At 36.1% G+C, this 20,489-nt stretch overlaps 1 protein-coding gene across 1 annotated transcript in view; it reads left to right on the top strand.

The window, feature by feature from the left end:
• The window catches only part of LOC128862579 (zwei Ig domain protein zig-8), a 186,755-nt gene extending 178,777 nt beyond the window's left edge, over positions 1-7,978 (top strand). The window contains exon 7 of the mRNA XM_054101301.1: positions 5,149-7,978. Coding sequence (XP_053957276.1) covers positions 5,149-5,261 — 113 coding nt within the window. The 3' untranslated portion in view covers positions 5,262-7,978. The remainder of the gene's footprint in view (positions 1-5,148) is intronic.
• The last annotated feature ends 12,511 nt before the right edge of the window (positions 7,979-20,489 follow it).

The raw sequence follows: 20,489 nt of genomic DNA, 5'->3' as shown, positions 1-20,489 counted from the left end.
TAATCGTTATATATTAGTTACTAGGCGATACCTAGGCGATTAAAAGATCGTTACTAGTCAGTTAATAGGTAATTACTAAGTGTTTACTAGGCGACTACTTAGCAATTACAAGGTGGTTACTAGGCGCGTTACTATGTAACGGGTGATTTTTTAGCTATTATCTTTTTAAAAAGTTGGTTTAAACAGCCGACGCACGTTTCGTGTTTTGTTTCACTGTCAAACATCTTCAGTTTGGTCTATAATTTAACCATGAATCATCTTACAAACGAACAACGCTTGCAAATCATTGAATTTTATTATAAAAATGCGTGTTCTGTTAAGAAAGTTTAAGATCCACTTTTTTATCGAAAAATTGTGTTCAGCGACGAAGCTCATTTTTGGATCAATGGGTACGCAAATAAGCAGAACTGTCGATTTTGGTGTGAAGATCAGCCAGAAGAATTGCAAGAGCTTCCAATGTATCCAGAAAAGGTCACAGTTTGGTGCGGTTTATGGGCTGGAGGTATCATTGGACCGTACTTCTTCAAAGATAGTGCGAATCGTAACGTAACTGTGAATGGTAAGCGCTACCCTGAAATTATATCCAACTTTTTTTTGCCCAAAATGCAAGAGCTGGACTTGCATGGCATGTGGTTTCAGCAAGACGGTGCCACATGCCACAAAGTACGCGTAACAATGGACTTGTTGAGAGGCGAATTCGGTGAACGTTTTATTTCACGTTCGGGACCTGTCAATTAGCCACCCAGATCGTGCGAAATAACGCCTTTAGATTATTTTTTTTGGGCTATGTTAAAGCTCATGTCTCTTCAGACAAGTCTGCTTCAATTAACGCATTGGAAGACAACATTAAAGCATTTATATGTGAGATACCGGCCGCAACATTGGAAAGAGTTTGCCAAAATTGGACTAAGCGAATGCACCATTTGAAGCACAGTCGCGGTCAACATTTGCATGAAATAATCTTCAAACATTAAATTATATGGACTGTACTATCTGAATTGTACGTGTGTATTTTTGAAAAACTTTCCAATAGCTCTTAAAAAATCACCCTTTACGATACGGGTTGATATACGGCTTACAATACGGGCTACTAGGTGGGTTGTCAATCGGATTACTAGGCGGGTTACTAGACGCGGGTTACTAAGTGGTTTACTAGACGAGTTACTAGGCAGGTTAATAACTAGGTGGATTACTAGGTGGGTTAATGGGTGGATTACTAGGTGGGTTGTTAGATGGGTTACTAGATGGGTTACTAGGTGGGTTACTAAGCGGATTACTAGATAGATTACTAAACGGCTTGCTAGACTGGTTATCAGGTGGGTCACTAGCTGGGTTACTGGACGCTATAATCAGTCCGGATCGGAGTCGTTACACCCGCGCACATTTTAATAAAATTTAATTTGGGCTGGCTATCAATTCTTGAAATCAAACAAACTTATAGATATTGATTACAGCTTCTGACAATATATGGATTACGGAAGTTTGGGCTTAACAAATAGAAAGTGGGCATGGTTTTATCCGATCTCAATAACATTTGTGTGGGATCTAAATGAGACGGGCAACAACTCGTGCACAAAGTTTGGGTAAGTTTTATAAAGTCGTTATACAAACGTGTGTAATTTTGCAAAAAAGCTGCAGTAGTTCCATTACTTTTTCAAAATTTCGTAGTTTCAAATGCGCTACATTTATTCTCTTGGGTACATTTGTTTTTGTGGAAATTACCATTATGTGGGAATTAAGAGTGGTTCGGTTACGTTAAATGATTGCTTATTCGGGGGCTCTTTCGGACAAATATACCAAAAGTCGTCACTTATAAGAAAAAAAGGTAGAAAAACAGAAAGGAAAGGATAGAAGGGAAGGAGGATTTATTGGGTAGTCGCAAAAGTCTTTTCGTATTTTGTCAAGAGATGTCGTTGGAGTCATCTATCTCCAGTGCTACCAATCACATTGTGTCATATCATATGGTGTTAGAAAGGTGACATTTTAAGCTTCATTTAATCAAAAAAAAAAATAAATTCGGAGAAGTTGAAAAAAAGTTATAGCGGTTCAAAAATGAGTAAAAATAATGAAGAAATTCGCTTTGGGAATTTTGAACTTTTTGTGTAAAAAAACAACAACAAGTCAACAAGTCACCAATGAAATTTGTGAAGTTTACGTAGACGATGCTGTATCAGTGCGTGTAACGTAACAATGGTTCGCTCGCTTCCGTTCTGGAAATTTCAATGTGAAAGATGCACCTCGCTCCGGTTGACCAATCGTTGAAGAAGTCGATGAAATTATGGAAAAGATTGACCAGGACCGTCACATAAGCAGCCATGACATCGCCAAGGCACTAAACATTCATCATCAAACGGTTTTGAACCATTTAAAAAAGGCTGGTTACAAAAAGAAGCTCGATGTTTGGGTACCACATGAATTGTCTGTGAAAAATTGAATTGACCGAATTAGCATCTGTGATTCTTTGCTGAAACGAAATGAAATCGAACCGTTTCTGAAACGAATGGTAACTGGAGACGAAAATTGGATCAAATACGACAATAATGTGTGAAAAAGATCATGGCGCAAGGGTGGTGAAGCTCAACAAATGGTCGCAAAGCCAGGATTAACGCCTCGAAAGGTTATGCTGTGTGTTTGGTAGGATTAGAAAGGAATCATCCACTATGAGCTGCTCCAGCCTGCTCGAACGATTGATTCTACACTTTACTGTCAACAACTTATGAGATTGAATCAAGCAATCGCAAAAAAACGGCCAGAACTGATCAGCAGAAAGGGCGCCGTCTTCCATCAGGACAACGCTAGGTCACACACATCTTTGATGACTCGGCATAAACTAGGAGAGCTTGGCTGGGAAGTCCTGATGCATCCACCATATAGCCCTGACCTTGCACCATCGGACTACCATTTGTGTCGGTCAATGCAGAACTCCCTTAATGGAGTAAAGTTGGCTTCAAGAGAAGCCTGTGAAAATTACTTGTCGCAGTTTTTCGCCGAGAAACCACAAAAGTTTTACACTGCTGGAATAATGTCTCTAGAAGAAAAGTGGCAAAAGGTGGTCGACCAAAATGGTACATATTTGGTTTAATAAAGTTCATTATAAATATAAAAAAAAAGTTGAAGTTTGATTAGAAATACGAAAAGGCTTTTTCGAGTACCCAATATTATGGACTATTTATGGTAGTGCTTCATACTTATATGCGAACCTACCAAGCTATTCCTGTAACTAGGAACCCAAATCGGCATTAGTTTGAAGTATTGGGATGTGATCGACCGAGCAGTTCAGCATACTCCGATTAATTTCGAGTGCTCCAGGATCGAATAGCGTGCCCTAATTGTACAAAAATTATTCACTACTAATATAAAGTTGTGACTTTTGAAATACAATTTAGATACTAAAATGAAAAATAAAGTAAAGACAGTAAATAAATAAGAATAGAAGCACCTTTTTGTAATGGAAACAAGTAATGACTATCATGATGATGACTACCCCGCATTTAAAGATTTAATAGTAAATTATTTCATTTTTGCAAATTTAACGCTGAATTTAAAAATTGTACCTTCGAAACATTATGTGATTTTTCAAATGTTGCTTCATTGTATGTCCAGATAAGCTATTTCTGTGTCGATTTTAGTTTGTTGACGTTTTACTACACTCCACATGCACACACGTATAAAATGTGCGCACTACTACATATGTGGATATTCAGTCGAAGTTAAGGTAATTATAAAGAGTCCATTTACGTTGCCAGTTTTGTGTCCGCTTTTTTGTTTTAATGGTGAGCCAATTTTAATTTTTTTCCACCATACAACACAAACAATGGTACAATGGTTGGAGAGCTAAGAGAAAACGAAATTGCCAGCAATTACTGTTAATTAGCGACGAATTGAGCTGGTAATGAACGAAGCAAACAGTTTTTGCTCTGCGCTCTTACTTTTTTCTATGGCAGTTATCTTCCACTCCTGTTGTTTTTCCGACTACTTTTCATGCTATCGTTTATTCAGTTGGTTGCTGTTTGTTTTTGTTATAAGAAGGAACCAATTAACGAACAGAGTTTAATTTCACCAATATCGGTGGACTATTTGCAGTCAAAAAGAAGCACACAATAAACCAAAGTCTCATTTAGAACTGAAACTGGCATACATAGTATTATTTTCCGAATCGAGAGTAGGTTATCTGAAATATCAAATAGAAATTTAATTAGTTCTAATGTCTAACCTGTGCCCGCACATTTCGAATTTGGTTCAGCGCATTTATTGTAATTTGCGTATCAGCATTTTTGCTATTTAGAAAAGTTGCAAATATTTCAAATGGTTAGCCTAAATATAAATAATTGATTTGATTTCACCTCTCATTTGCATATGTTCAGTTGCATACTCATATAATTACATAGGCCGTGTAAAATTAGTCAATCTGTGCGTAGCCTCTGCCCTCCTCAAATCACCGTCATGCGTTGATCTGCCAGTTTGGTTTATGAATTTGCATTTATAATCAGTATTTCAGCATTAATTTATCGCATTTCATCTGAAATTCATTAGTTTTTAGCTGAGTGACGCTAACCACGTCGTTAGCTGTCAATTTCACCGTTAAAATGTAACGACCACCAATATTTATTTAATGGATTCCCATTGCGCATTCCCACATTTCATTATACGGATACATTTTCAATTAAACAAAATTACTCATTTGATTGCAGAATTTTTCACAAATTTATGAGCAAAATATAAATTCGAAAATATTTATATGTTTTGCGAAATATTTTGATACTTAAAACTGGGTTGAGTGGTTTGCAATAAACCAGACTGACATTTTTTCTGGCATTCTACTTTTCATATTTATCATCAGAATTTTTTTTTAACATTTAATATATCTTAGGCAAGTCAAGCAATAAGGCTACCAGCCTCATAATAAATATCTTTGAGGGCTACAACTTTCAATTGCCAAAGTATTTTATGAAATAAAATGCAAAATTTGGATTGTTATTATACATTTTTGTATCTACACAACTATGAGAAGCTGTATACCTCATTTCCTTCGGTTATTGAAATTATATTATAAGAGCTATATTTTCCTTCAAACAACTTGTCTACCTCCAGTTTGCCTCATCACAGCTAACTCAGATACATTCTTCTTCTTTCTTCTCTCGCTCACAGGTGAATCGTCCGCATCAGCCGTCACTTCGTCTGCTCCTGTACGAAAAACGTACACCGCCTGCATACTGGCCATGCTGTTCAGTGTTATAATAATTGGAGGGCAAAGCACATGACATGTTAAATTACAAAAACAGCAAAAACGGCATAAGCTAGCGCAACCAAACAGCCAACAAAAAGAACATGAAAAACAAAAATTGGAACAAAATGAATCAATACGATTTGCAAGTGTGCAAGAGGCAAGGGCAATGGGCGAATGGCACGCGAAGAGAAATTTATGTCAACAACAGTCTACTCAGCTAGAAAGCGTTATTAAGTTGGCAACTTCAACATCAACAGCAGCTGCAACACCAGTCGTAGTTAGAAGAAGCAAAGCAGTTCGGCAAACAAAAACGAAAACACATTTCCCTTTAATCATGTAAGTTTATATAGACAACCGTATCCATAGGCATTAGAGACAACAACAACACATGGAAGATGAGTAGAATATTAAGCAAAAACAACAAACATAAACAAGAATAACAAACCAAAAAAAGAAAGCACAACAACACGACCACCCTACGTCAACAAACAAAAACGTGTCAGGTTAGCGTCTAAGCTGTAGTTGAAGTGTAGGCTGTAAACTGAAAGTTAAAAGCCCACAAAGCATCGAATAATAAAGTAGGGTAGCCAACCAAGGAGCATCAGCAAAACATGCCAGTAACATAAGCAGGAAATAAGCAGCAACATACGTAACAATTGAATACGCACACCTACACAAATTAACAAACGTGGTGACAACTGGTATGTAATGCAACTGCGTACATAGAGCCACGTACACACAAATGTGGGATGTCAGTATAGGGATCCTCGGTGTTATTGTACAATATGTAAAAAAAAAAAATAACGGGATTCCGAAATCCCGAAATTTCTCATACGATATGATATCGCAAAATGTTTAAAGTACCGAAAATCCCCATATTTTATTTTTTGAAGTGGAAATTTTTTATCTTTTTTAAGTTTAAATATGAGAGTATTTTGGAATTAAATGTTCTTGAAAGTGAATTAACCTTCATCAAAAAAGAAAATTTTCAGGTATTAAAGACTCCAATTCCGACAGCAACAGTCAAGCTGCGTTGAAGGCTCTGGAGAACGCGAAGCAAGCCCCAAAAATTGTTTAAGAGTATATGAAGGAGCTTTATTCTGTTGCAAGACGGAATAACTTTGTATTTACTTATGTATGGATTTCCGGGCGCATGGTGTTCAAGGGAATGTAATTTCCGATGATTTAGCATACTGCGGGTGAGCGGTTACCCCACAGAGATCAGAGCCAATAATCGAAATCAGCTCATGAATTTGATCAGATATATATGCAATTTACATAAAAAGCGATGCTGTAGAACACTGCAGAGCTGCAAAGTGTTTTGTGAAAGCCCGATCAAAAAACTGTCGAATCTTCTTCCATAAATTGGAAGAAAATACATTCGGTTGATGGTCGGTATTATTACAGGACACAACCCATGGGGTCAGCATATGACCACCTTTGGATTCATTGCGAAGCCGATTTAGCTGTCTTGCTTAGAGGAGACGAATAGCACTGATCATTTGCTCTGCGACAGCTCCGCTTTCGCTAGAGCAAAGACGTGAATTTTGGATTCCGAAGTCATGGGAATGAGCAAAATTCGTGCTCTCAAACTGGAGAATATTTTAAGACTTACCAAAGAATCTGGAAAGTTCTCACAGTACTATCTATCTCTGTCTCTGATTCTCTGCTATCTCTTTCTTTCTGGTACTTCTCTTTTATTCGGCGTTATTATCCACCCTTTTACTTTCCGTAGCTTTAAATACAATAGACCTCTTAACCTGGGTGTTTTAGGGATTACTAATTTATCTGTGCTTCTTGGCTCGTCTTTTTCAAATTTCATTTCCTGCTCGTTCTATGAATTCCATTTTTGGTTTTGTTATTTTGAAGTAGATTACTAAAATTCGAAAGCTATTTATTATTAGTTTATTTATATCACTATATGCTATTGAATGGTTTAGTATAAATAGTAGTCTTTATAAAAATTGTGCATGCTTTTTAATTTTTTACTAACTAAAAAATTTAAGTTCCGGGACTAATCCTGAAACCTCGGGATTACACTAAAAATAGCACGGGATCCCGCGATCCACACCTACCACTACTAATATTAGCATCCCAAAGGCTCAGGAACACCTGAGGGCACGTGCGTGTGTGTAATTTTGTCACTGACACCCAACCGATTACACTCCACAACAACCAAGCTAAAACACCACTGACTGAAAACTAGTGAAATACTCACACACACACACAAGCACACAAACAAAAGAAAAACAAAGTGGAATAGCAACACAGCTCTAAGCATGGCATTTGCAGAAGTTAACTATGCTAAGCGTAAAATGTAATTCTATGTAACAGTAAATGTAAGTATATACAATTAAGTACATACGTGTCCATGTATGCATCACAATAGGCCAACTTATAAGTGCATATGTATGCGTATGTGTTCAGTATTGGGATAACTAAATAATTTCGAGCGGAGTGTGCGGCAAGGCGGATTTCCGAAGGAAACTGGCATTGCAACATCTGCCGCATTTTTGTATATGATTACATTGTATTGCATTTAACTTGAATTGCATATGTATATGTAAATTTAGTTTTATAGATTTTCTATGCAGTAAACCCTGTGCTAAATTTAAAATATTAACGTAGAAGGAAGAAAGTAGATATAAAAATAAAAATGAAAATATATATAAAGGAAAAAATTAAGTATAAAAATAAAAATAAATATAAAAAATAGAAATAAATATACAGAACAAAAATAGAAATAAAGCATTAGAATAAAAAATAAAACATAAAAAAACAAAAAAAATTAAAAAACTAAACAGAAATTAGCTAATAAAAAATTAACTGTAATTCGTATTTCAAACTGTATGTAAAAATTGCAAGGTATCACACACGCGCGCATCAAATAATTAAGAAGAGTAGCATATTGCGATGCCAGAGTAAATACATAAAATAATAGGTCTATTTATAAGTTCGTGCGGTTTTACAACAGATGGCGTAACTTGATTATTATTCCATCGATCCACATTTCCAAACATTCATTGGAGAGCTACTGTCGTAAGGCACAAACGTCAGTATAAGTTTTTTATTTGAAGCGTAAACAACAATATTTTTACCACACTTGAAAATGTCGAATTTCGTGCCAAATAATGTGTTTTTGCGGGGAATTCTTCTTCATTATTTTAATATGAAGAAAAAAGCAGCCGAAAGTCATCGTATCTTGGTGGAAGTTTATGGTGAGCATGCTCTATCTGAGCGAACGTGCCAGAAGTGGTTTGCACGCTTTAAAAGTGGTGATTTTGGCTTGGAAGACGAAGAACGCGAGGGTGCGCCGCCAAAGTTCATGGATACCGAATTGGAGGAATTGCTCGATCAAGATCCGGCTCAAACGCAAGAAGAGGTTGCAAAAACTTTGGGAGTTGATCAATCAACCATTTCCAAACGTTTAAAAGCCATGGGAATGATCCGAAAGGTAGGCCATTGGGTGCCGTATGAATTGAAGCCAAGAGACGTTGAACGCCGTTTTATGGCATGCGAACAACTGCTTCAACGGCACAAAAGAAAGGGTTTTTTGCATCGAATTGTGACTGGCGATGAAAAGTGGGTCCATTACGACAATCCAAAACGTCGGGCAACGTATGGATACCCTGGCCATGCTTCAACATCGACGTCGGCGCAGAATATTCATGGCCTGAAGGTTATGCTGTGTATCTGGTGGGACCAGCTGGGTGTTGTGTATTATGAGCTACTGAAACCGAATGAAACGATTACGGGGGATGTCTACCGACGACAATTGATGCGTTTGAGCCGAGCACTGCGAGAAAAACGGCCGCAATACGCCGATAGACACGACAAAGTTATTTTGCAACATGACAATGCTCGGCCACATGTTGCACAAGTGGTCAAAACATACTTAGAAACGCTCAAATGGGATGTCCTACCCCACCCGCCGTATAGTCCAGACCTTGCGCCATCCGATTACTATCTCTTCCGATCGATGCAACATGGCCTGGCTGACCAGCACTTCCGTAATTACGATGAAGTCAAAAAATGGATCGATTCGTGGATTGCGGCAAAACCGACCGAATTTTTCACAAAGGGAATCCGTGAATTGCCAGAAAGATGGGAAAAAGTAGTAGTAAGCGATGGACAATATTTTGAATATTAAATTTGTAGCCATTTTACGTCAATAAAGTTTCAAATTTCGAAAAAAAACCGCACGAACTTATTCATAGTCCTATAGTACCACTTTATTCAAATAAATATAAATATCAAAATTTACTACAAGCTAAAAAAAAAAAACAAAAAACAAAAAAACTTGAATATAAAAAATTCATATATTAGCAAATAAGCGAAGGAAATAAATAGAAGTAGAAAACAAAAAAATTCAACGTTGGCATATAAATACATTTTATTGACTTTACGGTAGCCTTCGCCAGTTATGTAAATATGCAAAACTTTTAATGAAAAAGCTACAATATATTACAACAATAAAAGTAATATATGTATGTAAAATAGTACTGTTTATACTCTACCTACAATTGACTCGTTCTCCGCATTGTAATGAATCTCTCTATCTCTCTCTACCTATCTAACTCTCTTACCTACAAGGACCAACACGAAGTCCTGGTTGAATGCAAAAATAAAATAAAGTTATGCATAAATAAGCAAATATGAATATTGGCTACTATTTTGTTTCGTTGAGATTTCTGTCAAGGCATATTTCTTTTAATAATAGAGATTAGGAAATATTTTGCTCTTCTTCTCTGTTCATTACTGCTAAGTAATTTGCATTAGCTCTAGAGCGGCTTTTCTACTCATTCCAACAACCTGCATATGTTAGTCAGACCGATATTGGCATACCGTTCGATAGTTTGGATCCTACGCACTGCGAAATATACACAACACAGACACAATCCATTCAAAAATGATTTTAAATTTTACTTTATGCGATTTTGATGGCACCTGTTAGAAGACTTTCCCCCTATAATAATTGTCTAAAGCTGATCTACCTTTCCACACTTGGTATCATAGATTTAAAAAACATTTTCGTGACAAATTTTAACTTTAGTGCTCTCTTAACCTAGTTTTTTCGTGTAAAACAAATTACGATCTTAATGAACCATTGCGATAAATATGCCAAGATTCAAACTGTTATTCTAGCATTTTTTATATACTAGTCTCGCTTGGTCTCTAAATGACTGACGTTGCTATACCTCTATTTTTTTTTTTCAGTTGGTACATTTTTGTTCAGCTGCAGAACAGTTTTAGATATCGACGCTAAGAAGCTCTTGATCCAGCGCCCAAATAAAAAGGATGTTTCATGCGTACTACGCTATGTCGTGTCGCTTGAGCGGAATAAGAGCCACCAATTTGGTTTATTATTACACTGTATAGCATTTCTCTGTTTTTTATGTTTTTTCGCGATATGTTTTGTTTTAATTAGCTGATCGCGGAAAAGATAGGTGTAAACCCCATTGCAGAGAAGGTTTCGTTGTACACTTTCACTGTAAATGTCCGGGTTTGGCAGAAAGACGATTAAGGTCACTGGTCCAAAGCCTGCGGCAGTGCGCCTACCCAAATCCCATCAACCTCCATTGCATGAACAGCTCTAGATGGTTGTAAATATCTGACTATTGAAGGTCTCATAATGATATCAAAACGGCGCTTTATTGCTACTTGATCTAAATACCTCATCGCGGGGAAGTTTTGAAAATTAAATGTAATTGATTTCAATACAAATATCTTTACCAAAGGTCACAAAAGATTAACAAAATGTTTTTCTTGTAGTTTTCGCGCACATGGAGTGTTAATCTATGATTTAGTTTTACTAAAAATAGAAAGCAAAAATATGGAAAGCATACACTTTTCAACTGGGGTTTCGACTAAGAAGGTCATAAAATCAGATGTAATATTCGAAATGTTCACTACTTTCCTAATAAATTGCTATTGGAGGTTCAAGGTTCAATAATTAAATTCTGAATAAGTTATTTGACGAAACTTTTCTCTTTGAGATGCTCAGTGCAAAATTAATTTGATGGCTAAACCACCAGCGAGATAATCAATTTAACCTAGTAATACACATTTCTTTTAAATGTACCAATTTCCTTCATACCGCCAAGTATTTTTCTTCGAACAAAACTGTCGTAATTTAAGAATTTTTTGATTGAAAATTGCAAAGCTTTCATTAGTTGAGTGAAAAAGTCATACAAAAAAGCAGTGAAAGTACTGAGGGAGTTTATTGTTTTTTTTTAACTCTTTTTTTTTTTTGATGACGAGAGTAAAATTAGCAATTGCCGCTTCTTTATAATGTAATTGTAAAAGTTTATTAATTCCTTACGAATTTGTGCAATTAAGAACCAATCAAACAAGAATCAACACAACCCACAATAGCTACAATGGCATCCCCAAATTAGCTCTCTGGCGTCTAAGTTATAGACAGACCCATCTAGAACAGCAGTTTGTAGAATTGAGAGAGAGATTGTATTGGTGAGCGTAGAATAATTGTGTTAGTGATATATGAAAATACAATGTGGTGCAAAATTAATCTTCCAATTTGGTTTTTTTTTTTAATTTTTTCCAAGATTTTGTGAGATGAAATTCTTTATTATGACCTTTAATGGAAAGATACGGCTGACTTACGACGTCATTTGTAAAAAATATAAATCCTTCGATAGGCTGATTCATTTTGCGCCACCTTGCAACGACACAACCTAAGCACATCTTGCTTTCTTACTGTTTGAATGGCAACTGATAAGCAGAGAGTAAAATTGTGTGTGATAAGCGCACTGCTCGAGGAACAAACTTAGCCGACCACTGGGTTGGACATTAGAATTTAGTAAAGGACCACTACATTTTTTAACGATCTTTTTTGTTTGTTTTTTTTTTTTTCATTGGAGAATGTAAATCTTGCCAGTGAAAATGGAACACAATTTTATTTAAATGACTTCTACGGCTGCCTTTATAGGAGTCATTTCTACCAATCTGAATTCTTTGTATATTTTCATGACTAACTTTCGGCACTTATCTCATCAATGGTAGCTTTGATTAAAAATTTAGATTCTAGAAACGGAGCCTGCCGTAGCTGAAAGGGCTGCGTGACCACCACTGCGAAGTGCGTAGGTTCGAATGTGCGGGCATGAAACACCAAATGATGGAACAATTTCTACTAACAAAGGCCGCCTTTTGCCGGGCAAACCTGCGAGTATATTCCTGGCCTCAAAAAGCTTCTCATAAAAAAAACATCTGCCTTTCGCTGGCGTCATAAAATTGTAGGTCACTTCATTTGTGAAACAATACCACAAATAGGCAGAGCAGTTTGAGAAGCCTGCCAGAAATGGTGTAAACGCCAATTTTATAAATTTTAGTTAAGCCACTTAACTTTTTTTGTAACCTATATTTAAATGACACACAACTGTATTTTGACGTAAAACCGTACTCGTCTGCACCGTTTTAACGGCAGCTTCGTGCTTTTTATGAATTCTATCGTCTTATTTATTAAATTTTGTTGAAAGAGTTTTGTTTTGTATCGATGGTTTTACATTTTTTTAGTGTGTTTTGTTTTAATTTGTTAATTAAATTTCGTTTGATTTTGTACATGTTTTTTCTTGCGCTAACCATTCGCAGCAACTTAGGCTTGCGCATCAGCGGGTTAATGAATTCACCAGCAGTGCCGAAGTTCAGAATAAGTTAAGCACCTTCTGAAGTCATAATTTGTTTGCAATTCTCAACAATGCAAACAAACCAGAATAACCACAGCTATTTAACCAATTAAGCAAGCGCTTGTCTGTGTGAGGCTTAAGCAAACGTGCGTATGTGGTAGGCACACCAGCATACGCCTGCTTGCGAGATGCAATTAGACGATAATAGCGGCAAGTTGGTGTATGCTGTGCACATGTGTGTGTGAACTGTACTTATATGATATTTGTGCAGCTGGTGCACTGAATTCGCAAACACAAACAAATAACTGAATGCGCCTAATATTCGCCTAACATTTGTCGGATGTCAAGCGTTTTGTGGTTCCAAAATATATATTTGAAATATTCTAAAGAGTGACGCAGGCCAAAGCATTGGTGTGCAATAGTCAGACGTTTCCATGAATCCACGCTTCTATAAATTTTGCCTTTTGTTTTCCAGCATAAATACTAAGACAATTTAGATGCCTGGATATTTGCTAATACTTATATAAAATACGTAAATAATTACTTGTTTGAAAATTCATTTGCAATGGCAATTTCATTTACGAAAATGTTCAAGTGGAATACAAAAGAAAATGAACCAGTACATGAACAGAACTAACCTACATATTTGGCGCAAAAAAAAGTACTTAAGTAAAGCAGGAAATTTAATGAAAATAATCAATATGGATTTTGTAAAATAACTCTCTAAAAACTCTTTGTCAAAACTTTTTAAATGATAGTATTGAATTATTATTTAACACTAAAAAGACCAAAGCCGTCAATTTGACGGCATCACGATTTCATTCTTAAATATTTTGCAAAATATGTTTTTGTTAATTTTCATATTTTATGACTTTTCCTAATTTGTTATTGTTTGCTCAAATAACTATAGAAAACTTTTAGTATATATGTGGTTTATGAAATTCCTTTAGAAATACCTAATAAGACCGCATACCGTCAATTTGACGGCAGCGATAATAGTAGAAAACAATGCTTCCTACGAACTAAGTATCCGTTTAATTTCAAATTTGAATTCTGTGAAATTTGTTATTGCCTTGCTTGTTTACATTAAACTTAGTCGTTGTTATGCAGACCGACAGAAATTGTTGTTGCATTCAATGCAAACCGACAAAATTGAGAGCGAGAAAGAGAGCCAAACAGGTGTTCAATTGGAATCGGAGAAATGGGAAGAAGAGAGTAAAAAACTAAAAAATGAGAAAAACGCATTCAGTAGTCGTTGGTGTTTTTTAGTGGGCAGTCGGGATTTCGTATTTAAATTCTGTGTAAGTTCTTATTGCTTGGCTTCTTTTCCATACACTGTAAACGTTGGTATATTTTAGTGGGTTATAAAAATGCATCGCTGTCTCACTACTTCCCAAATACAACAAGAATTGTCGCGATTGTGTGATACACAAGAAGATGTATCAGGTGATGAGAGTTTTGACGATTTATCAATGAATCTCTCTGAAAACCTTGATGCAGAATTTCAGCCGGAGCAGGTCACTTCTTCATCAGACGACTCCGAAGCAGATTTCCCTGATACAGGTAACACTTTTACTGTAAATTTGCGCAGAGGTCGAGGGGTTTCTCGTAGATCAATTAGTGGCGGACGAACAGGGCGCGGTGGACGTTCATCTAGGACAACTTCGGGGCCAGAAGTCGGTATACTACAGATAGCAAGTGACGGCACAGAATGGACTTGTATTTCGCCGAACGCTTTTGAAGTAGGACGTTGCAGTCAGCAAAATATACTTAGAGAAATCTCAGGACCCACTCCATACGCCAAGCGATATATTGAAAATGACAAACCAATTTCTGCGTGGAGGCTATTGATTGATGAGTACATTCTTCGACGTATAAAAGAATGTACTGAAAAGGAAGCACATGACAAGAGTCAAAATGAAACTTGGAACTTATCTCTAGACGAACTAGATGCCTTTATTGCTTTGATTTATGCTCGTGGAGCCTACAACATGAGCCACCTTGATTTGAATATCTTGTGGTCTCAAGATTGGGGGCCACCCGTTTTCAATAAGACTATGAGTAAAAATAGATACAAGGAAATCATGGAATACTTACGATTTGATATGAAAAGCACGCGTTCTGTTCGTTTAGCTAATGATAAATTTGCAATGATTTCTGACATATGGAAGAAATTTATAGATAATTGTCAAATGTGTTACATTCCTGGAGAAAATTTGACAGTCGATGAGCAGTTGTTTCCATCAAAAACTCGCTGTCCATTTTTACAATATATTGCAAACAAACCGGATAAATTTGGCATAAAGTTCTGGCTGCTGGTGGATGTCGAGAGTATGTATCTATGTGGTGGATTCCCTTATCTAGGAAAAGACGAAAACCGTCCGAACGATATTTCATTACCCGAACATGTGGTTTTGAAACTATATTAGTACAACCCTATTTCAAAAAAGGGCGAAACGTTACCACTGATAACTTTTTCACGTCGATAAATCTGGCTAAAAAACTAATGGTCGAAAAAACTAGTATTGTTGGATACAATACAAGACGAGAAGTACCACCAATTTGTAAAAATATTCGTACCACACGATATGAATCGTTTATACTGAAATCAGAGACTAATACAACTCTTACTGTCTATCAAGGAAAACCAGGAAAAAATGTTATTATTTTGAGTACGAGACAGAAAAATTTTATAATGAAACGAAGTTTGGTGTTGACATCATTGACCAAATGGCACGAAAGTACACCGTAAGAGCTGGAACACGAAGATGGCCCGTTCATGTTTTTTACAATATACTTGATTTAGCAGCTATAAACTCATGGATTCTGTACCGAAAAGTTACGGGAATAAATATTTCTCGGCATGATTTTATCTTACAATTAGTGAACGATCTACGTGCAGAGTATTTGAAAAAAAGAACTACTTCAGCTACGACTCAAAGGCAAGAAAGTAATTTTGAAACAAGTGAACAATCTACTACAAACAGTAAGAGGCGGCAATGTCAAGTCAATCATAATTGTAAAAAAAAAAGAACGTGTGAAAACTGCACAATATGTAAAAAAGCTGTTTGTGGTAAATGTATAAAAGATTTAAAACAAAATATTATTTGTTACAAATGTTACTCGACTTAAGTGCTATCCTTAATTTGTAACTACTAATAAAAATAAAATTTTAAATATTTTTGTTTAATTTCAAAGCGAAATATACAATAATTTCATGTGCATTCTGATTGAATCTCTAATACCGTCAAATTGACGGCTGCGGTCTTTGAAGGTATAGTTAGATACGCGACCCTTCTAGTGTTAAGTTACTTACTCGTGTAAAGGTATACAAGAACCCGTTTAGTCATGGGCTGGTGCATGCTTTCTTGCCTATGAATGAAATGTAGGGAAATTGTGGAATGCACGAAAATATTAAACCCAAAAGTGGGTAAATTGTAGTGCAATACAAAACTAAATAATAAGCACGGAAAGTGTGATTCAATAGCGGCATAAGAATTTCCTTTTTAAGTTAAAAAATAACCCTAAAATTTCTAATGATCTGGTAATGCCAAAACATCTTGCAAGATTTACATTTTTATGAAGCTGCTGTTCACGAACAAACAACGTTTGAACGTTTTCAAAAGCTTCTAACGAAATTCTGGGTCTATTGATGTGAAGTTAGGTCAGTAAAGACGATTGCTTAATATAACCACCAGAGGGCGTATGTGTGGCGTAATATCTCTACATCTTGTGAAATCCAGGGTATTTATTTGTAAGTTAAAGAACCTTTTGTCCTGGTAGGTCGGTTGGTTGGTTTTTGTGTTGATTCTTCCAGAATCCAACTAGCGCTTCCGCACCATTTTGTTGCCACATCCTCGTTACCAACTTGTTTACGATTTATTTACAACAAGAATATATCCAGTCTGTGCGGTTCAGGACTCTCGAACAGCGGATTACCCAGGGTTAAAATTTTGCTCTTCCATAGGGCAGGGCATTCGCAGAGGAAATGGAAGATTGTTTTCTTTTTCTCCGGTTGTGACAGTATGTGTTGTGAGGGATGCCCATTTTGGCTGCTTGCTCCCCCACAGATCAAGAGCCAGTTATGACTGTCGTTGGTCTCCAGGCGCTCCGTCGTTTCATGTTTATCATGTTGACGACTGCTTAAGGTTGTAGGTGGGCGATAACGTCTGCTAATTTTACATTTCGTCTGGTCTCTCCATCAACAATCCGCAATTCTGAGGTATTTTAGGGAAATTGCACTCTTGACTGCACCTAATGGTGTGAAGACCGATTCTGCAAGAGTGCCAGTTCATCCGCTTTTTCATTACCTTAAATGGTCCGATGTCCCAGGATCCAGATTAAGGTAACTTTATTTTTTACGCTCAATGTGGTAAGGCTAGTCCTGCTTTTTTTTACCAGTTTGAAAATTGTTGTCGCCGAATCCAGTGCCTGGATTGCAGTTTGAGTTTGGTTATCCGAAAGAATAGCGATATTGCCCTTAAAATAGGGATCTGTGATTAGTAGCCGATGTAGTCAGTCCTCTTCGAGGTATACTGGGCTTGTCGCAGTAATGGACTGGCATGACCATGAGTTTTTCCTTCCAGCGACTCGCTTCATTTAACCTAAATGCACTCATTGTTGCCATTTTCTTCCTTTTGTCCTTAATTTACAAAAAAAATAATAGCCAACTTGCCTAGAAACAAACAACAAATTTCAACTTAACATTTCATTTATCACACAAAACCAAACACTATAATTTTAATCTTACACTAATCAGCTGTTCCTCCCGATCTCAACTAGCTGGTTCGCTCTCGCATGGGTCATTCATAAGTTACTTTTTGCGCAACTGGTTGACCAACCGCTACCTGAGACCGGTCATGGCTTTTGACCCTTCCCTTCCCTTGTGCAAGTCGTAATATTGAGATCATCGCAAATTAATTAGTCTCATTACAGTGTCTCTTATGAAATTGGAGTATTCTGTCGCAGCAGAACGTGCGACGGACAATCGTAGGAGCGTCGTAGCATATGCGACTGGTGTGTGTTAACTTGTTTGTAAGCTAAGAACTACGCACAGCATGCTCCGATTTGCACAGAGTCTTTCGTATTTTGAAGGCAGTCCCTCCCGGAAGGTTTTCTCTGACATAAATTGCAGTAAAGAGAAGTGTTTACACGACAAAGTGTGTTAAAAAATCATAAAAATAAAAACCAAACTGCAACAAAACAAAAATGAAGCGGCCGACTGCGGTATTATTTTACCTAAGTAAGACTTTGAAATGTTCACTGTGCTCTTGCTGTATCACTTATTTCCAATACTATTAAAATTTTGTTAACAAAAGAGAAATTTTTCAAAAAGAAAAGTTTTTTCGAAAATTTTTTCTTGTTCGCTTATTAGGTGGGGGAGGAAAATTTCATTTCCATTTTTTTTTTAGTTTTTTACATGTGCAAAGTGGCACAAAAGTAGTCATCTAATTTTATTATTGTGTAATCTTTTTACTAAATATAAACAAATGATTTTGAGTAATGGAAATGTTTATTTTGGCCTTTATTCGCTCCACTGCTTCACATAGATTAGCGCGCCTCAAGTTTGACGTCCAAATCACCAGAACGGAATCGTTGTAGTCTTAACTTTGGTATTGCAATTCAGACTGTGGTGGGTAGATTGCCTAACTGTCTTGCCGTTAATAGTGGAAATTAACATCAGGCAAATGACCACCACGACCACGCTAACAGAACAATATTCTTTTCATAAAATGTTCCATTTTCCATTCCGAATTGCAAAGTGGCTGCTCTATGTCCTCGGTAGCCTCACGAATTCCCTCTTTGAGGTCTTGAATAGATGCCCCGGAAACTTTTCCCGTGAAAGATCAATGGTTTCGTTGCTTGTGTGGCACGTAGCTCCGTTGCCTAGATCAATACCAACCAATTCCGGCCATAAAAAATTGTTAATCATCTCTCGATAGCGCAATCAATTCACCAATAACACCTGTTATTGGAAAACACTTTAGTACAATCATCTTATCTTATTTTTGAATATTTTTTTTTTTTGTAGTAAAAAAAAAATATTGTGACTAATAGTAATTTTTTTTTTTACCAATACGCGCTCTTGGCGTCTTTGTTTGTATGATGCAGCTGTCTAGTTCACAAATGCCAAATATGATTAACGCACGACGCCATTTGCAAAAATTATCCGATATGCTGATTAATTTTGCGTCACCTTGTCTTATCTTATTGTTCTTGTTGTTGAAGTGGTTGAGCATTTCTACTGAAATATCCTTATTAGCGACTGGCGCTGTTTTGATACCACTGTTCTGGTATGATGCTTTGTTCTTTTTTTGTTGTATTATCTTATTGCAAAATCTTTATTTTATTGGAGTTTTTTTAAGAATCTGGTTGGGAGCGAATTTAACTTTGCAATTTAAACAGCAAATTTGCTTGAGCTCTCTTATAAATACTCGGCCGGGTATGCAGCAGTTGCCGTAAAGGCTGAAAATCGAAAAATGGTCATAGCTCTATACCTCTAATCTAAACCCTTCTGTTGAGTATATCATGAGGTCAATCCGTTTATTGGTTGCCAAGATATAGCGATTTGAGAACACAAAACATGCCCCGATATGTTGCAGTTGACATGAAGGTTAAAATGATAGAAAAAATTTGATGAATAAGTAGCCTTTGCACTGACCATAAATAAAGCAAAAGGTCAGAGGCTTAACGGAGCAAAATTTTATTACTCGAACCTCTGTTTTAGCATAAGCAATTATATTAAATTTTTCCACAAGTTCATAGACTCTATGATCCTTAGGTTAAAGGATTAAACAAATATATTTTTTTTCTGGATAGTTTTCTTATATTTCAAACATGAGAAGAAGTTTACATTATCCACTGTGAAAACCAAAAATTATAAATTAAAATATTTGTGTAAAAAACCGATTAGTATAGATTTAAGTCACACGGGAATATAAAATCAAAATAATTTAAAATAATATATTAAAAAAGAGCAAAAAGCAAAAACAACAAATAATTCCAATATTCTCGTAATGCTGTTAAAGACTGTCTGTTTTTAGGTGCCACAGATTAAAAGCAGTTGCCTATGCAGGTAAAACGTTACGCGCAAGAGTTAGCGTCAAAATCCATATGGGTTTCGGGTTCATTTTCCACTCTGAAATATTGAAGCACCAAAAACTTTAAGTCTTTAACACGCTTATGAAAAATCTGTGGAATACTGCAATATACAATACAATATATAAATATAAAGTTTAACTACATATATATGTATGTATGTAGTCATTAATAGTAAGCTAAAAACTTTCAAATATTGTAAATACTAAGTTAAATAAACACAATACCTATTACGACATGCCACAATGTCATACCAATGTCATGATCGATCATAAGCTATAAATAGAGTCAAATAAATTAAATTAATATAAATACATAAATGTATGGTATGTATGTAAAATTCCAATGAAACATTCAATACATTAAATTAATAAATAAAACAATTAAATTGAATCAATACAAAATGGGACTTGTGATTTTTTCCTTCTACTTAGAAAGGTTGAAGATGGCGTCAAACTATGGAAACACATAGCTGGTATTTACAAAGGTAAGCCAAAGCACTTATGTATAAGAAAATATTT

The sequence above is a fragment of the Anastrepha ludens genome, chromosome 2 (genome assembly GCF_028408465.1).
Source record: "Anastrepha ludens isolate Willacy chromosome 2, idAnaLude1.1, whole genome shotgun sequence".
Lineage (NCBI taxonomy): Eukaryota > Metazoa > Arthropoda > Insecta > Diptera > Tephritidae > Anastrepha > Anastrepha ludens.
The sequence above is the reverse complement of the archived record's forward strand: the minus strand, read 5'-3'. Positions and strand labels throughout refer to the sequence as shown.